This window comes from Polistes canadensis, unplaced genomic scaffold, assembly GCF_001313835.1.
Source record: "Polistes canadensis isolate GaletaPanama2010 unplaced genomic scaffold, ASM131383v1 scaffold_11, whole genome shotgun sequence".
NCBI classification, from domain to species: Eukaryota; Metazoa; Arthropoda; class Insecta; order Hymenoptera; family Vespidae; genus Polistes; species Polistes canadensis.
Genome location: NW_014569558.1, coordinates 204,177 through 213,205, shown reverse-complemented (window position 1 = coordinate 213,205; position 9,029 = coordinate 204,177). Strand labels below are relative to the sequence as shown.

The 9,029-nt window shown below is 27.7% G+C and overlaps 2 protein-coding genes across 2 annotated transcripts; one reads left to right on the top strand and one right to left on the bottom strand.

The window, feature by feature from the left end:
* Window positions 1–889: 889 nt before the first annotated feature.
* On the top strand, window positions 890–7,029 carry LOC106793080 (nitric oxide synthase, salivary gland). The gene is made up of 25 exons (XM_014759695.1): window positions 890–1,279; window positions 1,613–1,749; window positions 1,838–2,000; window positions 2,074–2,165; window positions 2,253–2,394; window positions 2,492–2,631; window positions 2,694–2,868; window positions 2,951–3,052; window positions 3,126–3,320; window positions 3,406–3,503; window positions 3,579–3,723; window positions 3,809–3,913; window positions 3,979–4,046; window positions 4,193–4,336; window positions 4,421–4,595; window positions 4,671–4,800; window positions 4,875–4,953; window positions 5,033–5,226; window positions 5,311–5,480; window positions 5,566–5,776; window positions 5,848–5,935; window positions 6,003–6,127; window positions 6,208–6,353; window positions 6,433–6,624; window positions 6,721–7,029. The coding sequence occupies exons 1-25, from the start codon at window positions 1,175–1,177 to the stop codon at window positions 6,826–6,828; spliced, it is 3,429 nt and encodes a 1,142-aa protein (XP_014615181.1). The 5' UTR covers window positions 890–1,174; the 3' UTR covers window positions 6,829–7,029.
* Window positions 7,030–7,141: 112 nt separating this feature from the next.
* On the bottom strand, window positions 7,142–8,994 carry LOC106793088 (succinate dehydrogenase [ubiquinone] iron-sulfur subunit, mitochondrial-like). The gene is made up of 7 exons (XM_014759711.1): window positions 8,876–8,994; window positions 8,449–8,579; window positions 8,215–8,358; window positions 7,947–8,142; window positions 7,742–7,843; window positions 7,489–7,611; window positions 7,142–7,398 (listed from the first exon to the last, which is right to left on the bottom strand). Exons 1-7 carry the CDS (start codon window positions 8,918–8,920, stop codon window positions 7,297–7,299), a joined length of 843 nt encoding a protein of 280 aa, XP_014615197.1. The 5' UTR covers window positions 8,921–8,994; the 3' UTR covers window positions 7,142–7,296.
* Window positions 8,995–9,029: the final 35 nt, after the last annotated feature.

Here is a 9,029-nt window from a genome sequence, read left to right as displayed (position 1 = left end):
GACATTCCGACCTACTATTGTGAATACGCAATTATTTAAATTAAATTATTTCCGGACAAAATCATTAAAGTGAAATGAGATATATAAGAGTAATTAATTCTATTTTTGGAGAATCAATAATATTCTACTTCTTATTAAATAATAACTTAATATATTCTTTTTCGTTGATAATATTTATTATCCGAATAAAAAATTGTCTCAAGAATGTTTAATTCATAAGATTTTCAAAATAATATAATTTTTATTTGAATATTTTATAAATAAATTTTGTTGAAAAACTGAAGATATTAAAATTAATATTTTGTATCGTTTGAACAAATTAAATTTATAAATCTTCAACTTGTTATTACCTATTCTTAATTTATCTAATTAAAACGTATGTTTCTAATCCAATGATTAATTTTTACAAACTTGTAAAATAATTATAGAATTTTATTAATAATTTAGCCATAAAAGAATATCGTATAATAGTCAAAATTTTATCAGCGTAATAAAAAAACAGATTATTGTCTCTTTTAAGACCATTAAGAATATAAAGTCTTTAATTGTGTTATTACAATCCAATCTTTGGAAAAAAAATATATATATCCGTCAGCATATATAAAATTCTAAAGAAGCATAATATTCTTCTTCGATTACCTGATAGAATAAAAAAAAAAACAACTGTGAAATATTACAATGAACTCATTTAATGTCGTATTATAGCTGCGTTAGCGTAACGTTGCGAAAAATTAAACAATGTAGGTAGTATAAATTTGTATAATTCGAGATTGCGAGAAGCAGTTTAAATGTCGAATATTTCGTTCTATATTTATAATAATATTAATTAAAAGTAGTTGTAAAAAAAAAAGAAAAGAGACTATTTTTGCTGATAGAAAATAAATCGATGACGCGAAAGTGGCGCATGTGAAACGTCGTTTGAGAAAAGCAGCATATTCATCTCCTGATTCCTCTAGTCAGCCTCCCACGCGTAACCCGTTCTTTTCTCATTTCCGTGTCCTCACGGAGGAGGAAAAAAAGACTTCTCTACTGTGCATATAAATTTGCGCGCCTCTTTTTTCTCTCGCAGGTCAGAAAAGTAAATCGGATAGATTTTTCTTTCTATTTAAATGAAGAACGAAGAAAAGAAGATATTAATTTTATAATCTGTTTGTTAAAATCTTAATTTATAATAATGAAGGACTTGGAACCTGCATCCTGCCAAAAAAAACCCACTAAATTAAGAAATCTTATACATAAGACAGAAGCGTTCGATGTATTACATACAAAATATGCAGAGGTGAGTATCGATTTTTTCAATTTCTTTTCCTTTTATATTTTAATTCTTGTTTCCTATGATTTTTATTTTTTATGAAATAATTATACATAATAGTACACTAATAATAATAATATTGTCATTTTAATATTATATAAATTTTAATATAATATTAAATGTGTAAATATTGTATTCGAAAATTTTTCCGTATTTTTAAATATAAGTTTATTCATTTTTCATGTCATCTTTATTTAAAATTTAATTATATATATATACGATAATATTAATAATTAATTTAATTTACCAATAATGTATATACATATTATTTATTGTTAATTTCTTTTTACTTTTTTTTAGAGAACACTATGTTCTGACCAAGTTTGTCTTGGAAGCATAATGGCCTTACCTAATCATGGAACAGAACCACGACCTAAAGAAGAAATACTCGTTCATGCGAAAAACTTTCTTGAGCAATATTTCGCTTCTATTAGAAGGTTTTAAATAAAAATATATTGTTATATATTTTTTATAAAAATTATTAAATAAATTAATATGCGAAATATATTCGTCATTATCTCGTAGACTCGGCGGTGATGCACATCGTTTACGCTGGGAAAGTATACAAAAAGAAGTTGCTATTACTGGTACTTATCAATTAACAGAAACAGAACTGGTTTTTGGTGCAAAATTAGCATGGCGTAATGCAGCCCGTTGTATCGGCCGTATACAATGGTCCAAGTTACAGGTTTGTTTTTGCTAATTATTGTTTCTGTCCTGATATTTATTATTATTTGTTAAAATAATGTTACTATTCGTAGGTTTTTGATTGTCGCTATGTTACAACAACCAGTAGTATGTTCGAAGCTCTATGTAATCATATTAAATACAGTACAAACAAAGGGAACATAAGGTAAATTGTTTTTATATTTTAAAAATTTTTAATATATTTTAATTAAAAATGCATTTATATAAAAAAATTATTAAACTTTTATTATAGATCTGCAATAACTATATTCCCTCAACGAACAGATGGAAAACATGATTATAGAGTATGGAATCAACAATTAATTGGATATGCTGGTTATAAGAATCCAGATGGTACAATTACTGGTGATCCAGCAAATGTTGAATTTACAGAAGTAAGAATTAGCTCTAATAATAAATTACTACCTTTTTTAGTAAGGTGAAAGAACCTGTATATAAAAAATTACTTCTAACAATGAATATTTTGTTCAGCTTTGTATAAAATTAGGGTGGAAAGGTGAACGCACACGATTTGATATATTACCTTTAGTTTTATCAGCTAATGGTCATGATCCTGATTATTTTGATATACCTTCCGAACTTGTCCTTGAGGTATCTCTTAGTCATCCAACGTAAGTATGATTTTTACTAATGTCTTGATCAAAAAAAAAAGATTAAAAATTACTGTTTATAGTTATCAATGGTTTGAAAAATTAAATCTCAAATGGTTTGCTGTCCCTGCTGTATCGAGTATGGTTTTTGACTGTGGAGGATTAGAATTTACTGCAGCTCCATTTAATGGATGGTATATGAGCACAGAGATTGGTGCGAGAGATCTATGTGATGTTCAACGATATAATTTATTAGAAGTATTCATTTGTATCTTAATATATTATATTATTTTCAATTAAATCTATATATTATGTTAATATATAACAAATATTTGACTAGACAATTGCTGCTCACATGGGACTTGATACTAGAACATCCACTTCATTGTGGAAAGACAAAGCTATGATTGAAGCTAATGTTGCTGTATTACATAGTTTCCAGGTAGTGCATTTAATACTTACATCAGTAGTAAATATTACAGAACTGAAACTAATAATTAAGAAAATATTTTTAGATGAAAAATGTTACCATTGTTGATCATCATACCGCTTCTGAATCTTTTATGAAACATTATGAAAATGAAATGCGTTTAAGAAATGGCTGTCCTGCAGATTGGTTATGGATAGTACCACCAATATCAGGTTCTGCTACTCCCGTCTTTCATCAAGAAATGGCACTCTATCATCTAAAACCTTCTTATGATTCACAGGTTTTTATTGATTATTATTGAATTTTCATTTTAACAATATCAGTGATAAAATTAATATATATAATGATATAAATTATAAAACTAGGATCCAGCATGGAAAACACACGTTTGGAAAAAAGGTAGAGATAAAACATCCGCATCAAAAAAGCCAAGAAAGAAGTTTCATTTTAAACAAATTGCAAGGTAAACCAAAAAATAACGGGATAAACATTTTTATTTGTATATATGAAACAAATATTAAAATGAAATTAATCTTAGAGCTGTTAAATTTACATCAAAATTATTTGGGAGAGCATTATCTCGAAGAATAAAGGCAACAGTATTGTATGCAACAGAAACTGGAACTTCACAAATGTATGCTGAAAAATTTGGCGAGTTATTGGGTCACGCTTTTCATTCTCAAGTATGATATTATGCTACATATATATCTACATATGTTTAAGATGCATTAATCTCTATGTTGAAGTATAATAAATTAAATTGGTTAGGTCACTTCTATGGCAAAATATGATATCAGCAATATTGAACACGAAGCATTGCTTTTAGTAATAACATCTACTTTTGGAAATGGTGATCCTCCAGAAAGTGGAGAGGTACTCAAATTTACATAAAATCTTTCAGATGTGAAAATATTCTGACGCGCTAATATATCTTTTAGGCATTTGCTCAAAATCTATATGCTATGAAAATGAACGAAGCTTATATGAATGGAGAAAATAAAATAAGGTAATTGAATGAATGAATATTAAATATACAAAAAAAATGGTTTTTACGTTTGTATACACAGCCATACACGCACAAACATATTTTTACACACACTTTTTGCATTTAATGCATTTAATATAAAGATTATTCGCAGCTTTTATGTTTAGTTTAGCAGCATCAAAGTCTTTTATAAAAGCAAATAGTCAAACGAAAACAGATAGTATTAAGGAGTTGAACAAATTAGATTCATTACGTGGTTCAACAACAGATTTACATACAGAATATACATTTGGACCTCTCAGCAATGTCAGGTACTTAATGCATGTTTTATCAATCTAGAATACTTCATTATAATATATTATACCTTTATATAAAAATAAAAATATTTTTTACAGATTTGCTGTATTTGCTTTAGGTTCATCTGCATATCCAAATTTTTGTGCATTTGGTCGATATGTCGACAATTTATTAGGTGAATTAGGTGGAGAACGTTTGATGCGTCTTGCACAAGGTGATGAATTATGTGGTCAAGAACAAGCTTTTCGAAAATGGGCGGCTGATACGTTCATGGTATATACTTTGAAAGATTATTTAAATTTTGTTTTTTTTGTTCTTTTAAAGGTATAAAACATACTTATAATGTAGGTCACATGTGAAACATTTTGCTTGGATGATAATGATACATTGTTAGAAGTTGCTCTATCATTAGGATCTGAAGCATTGACACCTACAACAGTACGATTTATAGAAGCTGAACCACAACCAATTGCAAGAGGTACTTTTTTACAAATAATGTATCGATTATTATTATTATAAATTATTATTAATACATTTTCAAATAATTTTTAGCATTAAGCAAATGTCACAATAGAGATGTAACTGTTTGTACTATGTTACGAAAGACTAACTTGAATGGAGAGGAATCAAAGTAATTTAAAATTCAAAATTAATTGATGTCACGTGTAATTATCATGTTTAAAATGAACTTTTTTATGTTTAATTTGCAGTAGAGCTACATTACTTTTAGAACTTAAGTATACAACGAATGAAGAAATGTCCTATAAACCTGGTGATCATTTGGGAGTATTTGCTTGTAATAGAGCAGAAATTGTTGAAGGAATCTTACAACGATTAGAAACATCATTTGATCCAGATACATCCATTGAATTACAGATGCAAAAACAGTCTCATACACCTCATGGTTTAGTTTAATTATTATTTTATGCAAGAAATTAAATGAATTATAATGCAATAGGATTTATTTATGTCATTTTACTTGATGCAGGAATTGTGAAAACTTGGGTACCGCATGATAAGTATTTATCTAATTCCTTGAGAGTACTATTAACACGATTTCTGGATGTTACTACACCTCCAACACCAAATCTTCTAAGATATTTCGCATCCATAGCTAAAAATGCACAAGAGCAATCGCGGCTTAATCTTTTAGCTACTGTATGTATCCAATTTTCTAACAAAATGTACAATTTATTATTTTTAAGAAATTTTCATTCATAAAAATGCATCATCATTCTACTAGGATTCTGCAACTTATGAAGATTGGAGACATTGGAAATTCCCTAATTTATTAGAAGTATTGGAAGAATTTCCATCTGTGAAACCTTTTGCTCCCTTACTTATTTTACATCTTACACCATTGCAACCAAGATTTTATAGTATTTCTTCATCTCCGCTTGTACATAAAGGGGAAATGCATCTTACAGTAGCAGTCGTACAATACAAAACAGAAGGTTGATTTTACAAATTGAAAACAAATCATATCTTTTTATTAATACAGAAAATTAATGAATACTCTTTTCAGATGGATCTGGTCCAATTCATTATGGTGTTTGTTCTAATTATTTACGTGATGTATTATATGGAGAACCCCTTTATGTATTTGTACGAAGGTAAATCGAACAATATACACAATTAATCTTAAAATATACTTGATAAATAATTTTTTATTATATTTAGCGCGCCTAACTTTTATATGCCAAATAATACCAAGGCACCCATGATACTTGTTGGACCTGGAACTGGGATTGCACCATTTCGTGGATTTTGGCATCATCGCTGTGCACAAATGAAGAAACAACGAAGTACAATTTGGCAATATTTTGTTCATTGTAAAATATCTAACGTGATGTCATAATGGTAATACTTAAATGGCAATTTACAGATGAAGAATTTGGAAAGATGTGGTTATTTTTTGGCTGTCGTCAGAAATGTTTAGATCTTTATGCACAAGAAAAGAAAAAGATGGTAGATGCTGGTGTTTTGGATAAAGTTTTTTTAGCATTGTCTCGTGAATCTGGTTTACAAAAAGTAAATTTGTCTAAATTTTAAATTTATATCTATAAGAAATTGAAATGTTGAATTTAATGATTATTTTCTATTCTCGCAGACATATGTACAAGATTTAATTCAAGCTGAATCAGCTTATATTTATGACATGTTGATGCATCAGCAAGGACATTTTTATGTATGTGGAGATTGTACGATGGCTGAAGATGTTTACCAGACATTAAAACAAATTATTCAAACTCATGGTCAAATGACGGATGAAGAAGTTCAAGCATATATGCTGTCATTAAGAGTAAAAATCATGTTTAAATAACAAATAGAAATTAGTTTAAATGGTTATATAAATTTTATATGAATATCATATGTATTAATTAAATCTTAATTACAGGATGAAAACCGTTATCATGAAGATATATTTGGCATAACTTTACGGACTGCGGAAGTTCATAATCGATCTCGCAAGGCAGCCAGAATTAGAATGGCTGCACAGCCATAAAACCGATAATGAGAATAACAATTGTGATTTACTCGCTCTTTAAATAGATTTCAATGGTTAACATATCAGATTTTATGCATATCTTATAGAAAATTGAATTTTAATTTCTAATGCTATAAATTAATATAATATTATAAATTTATAAAATCTGTCAGTAATATATTATACGAAGGATGAAAATAAATAAATAAATGAATAAAATAAGATTGTAATAAAATCATTCTAAGTACTATGGATGTCTCAACTGATATTTTAAACATAAATTAAATATACATTTGATTTATAAGCACATAACAAATATAAGTGTTATACGAATTAATATCTTCAAAATAAACTGGCTTAATCTTTACTTTATTACCCTATTAAAAAGGGCTTACTATTAATTTTAACAGCATCATTTTATGAAATTAAACTATTAAATAATTACATACACAGTAAAATGAGCTGTCAAACATTTTTCTTATCCTTCTAATTATGCAAAGCTGTAGTGTCTAGTCCTGGCTTAGGCTTCTCTGCAACATTTGCTAATAATTTTTTAATTTCTGCTATTGCTTTTCCAGGATTAAGTCCCTGAAAAAAGAAATTATTTTAAATAAACTTATTTCATATATATAAAATTTATCTAAAAAATAGTAATAATAATTTTATATGATACTCAACCTTTGGACAAGTACGGGTGCAATTCATAATTGTGTGGCAACGATAAACAGAATATGGATCCATTAATTTTTCAAGACGTTCTTTTGTCTGAGTATCTCTTGAATCAATAATCCATCTATATGCCTGAAAAAAATAAGATATTGTCTGTGTATTTATGCTTATATAATAAAATTATCAATCTTTTATGTAATTGTGCAATGATGCAATAAAATTATATAATACTTTAAAATACTAAAGTTTTATAAATGCTTACTTGCATAAGAACAGCAGGCCCTAAATATTTATCACCATTCCACCAATATGATGGACAGGAAGTACTGCAGCAAGCACAGAGAATGCACTCATAGAGACCATCCTATACAATATGATACAAATAAATAATAATATTAAAATAATATATTTTGTACAACTCTCTTATAAATAGTATATCATTATAAATCACATTTAACAATACTAACCAACTTTTTACGGTCTTCAACGCTTTGTAAATACTGCTGACTACCTGTCTCTTTAACATCATTACGTTGAAGCCACGGTTGTATACTTTGATACTGATTATAAAAATTATTAAGATCTGGCACAAGATCTTTAACAATATACATGTGAGGTAATGGATAAATCTTACTAGGAGAACTCAGGTTGTCATCAATTTTACTGTAAATTATATTTTTATTTATAAGTAATCTTATTTTCCAAATATAATGTTGTTAAATAAATAATGAATACCTGATACATGCAAGCGTGTTAGTTCCACCAATATTCATAGCACACGATCCACAAATGCCTTCACGACAAGAACGGCGAAAAGTTAAAGATGGGTCCATTTCATTTTTAATTTTGATTAAAGCGTCAAGTACCATAGGACCACAACTAAAATAAATAGCGATAAATAATAATAACACAACAAAATAACTATTTATTCTATCATATTAATACTTTTATAAGTAACAACATATATACCTATTTAAATCTACTTTATAATCTTGCATAAAGGGTTTTTCATCAGGCTTATCTGGATTCCACCGATAGACAGAAAAAGTTTTTAATCTGGCTTCAGCATGTTGACTTGCTGATACATGCAGAGCTCGTACCTATAGTTTGAATTATTCGTATGGACTTGTAATTATATAATTTTTAACATATTTATATTTTAACGTATGAACTTTGAACAAATATTATAAGTAACATATTTGATGGTATTAATTTAATATTATAAATCAAATACTTCACGCAACAAATTATTTGACGTTTCTAAATAAGTTATCGTTATCACGATAGTATTCGTGAAAACGTATTTCGTCTATGGGTATATATTTTTTTTTATACAGATAATTATGTTTAATAAATGAAAAACGCATAATAATCATAACTGCACAAAAACACTTACTTGTCGGAATGCATTTTTGCAACTTTGTGGAATAATACCTGCCATTTTTTCACAAAAAGAATTTATCCAAGTCGTTTATTCATTATGTAACTGTCGCACGTGCGGAAGTACCAACATAACTACAAAATAACATAAAATTTTCATTTATAATGAC

Coding starts and splice junctions, on each gene's coding strand:
- LOC106793080 (XM_014759695.1), top strand. CDS start 1,175: ATGAAGGACTTGGAACCTGCATCCTGCCAAAAAAAACCCACTAAATTA. Junction 1,750..1,837: donor TATTTCGCTTCTATTAGAAG/GTTTTAAATAAA, acceptor ATTATCTCGTAG/ACTCGGCGGTGATGCACATC. Junction 3,724..3,808: donor GTCACGCTTTTCATTCTCAA/GTATGATATTAT, acceptor TAAATTGGTTAG/GTCACTTCTATGGCAAAATA.
- LOC106793088 (XM_014759711.1), bottom strand. CDS start 8,920: ATGGCAGGTATTATTCCACAAAGTTGCAAAAATGCATTCCGACAA. Junction 8,580..8,875: donor GCAAAAATGCATTCCGACAA/GTAAGTGTTTTT, acceptor TTCAAACTATAG/GTACGAGCTCTGCATGTATC. Junction 7,612..7,741: donor GGCCTGCTGTTCTTATGCAA/GTAAGCATTTAT, acceptor TATTTTTTTCAG/GCATATAGATGGATTATTGA.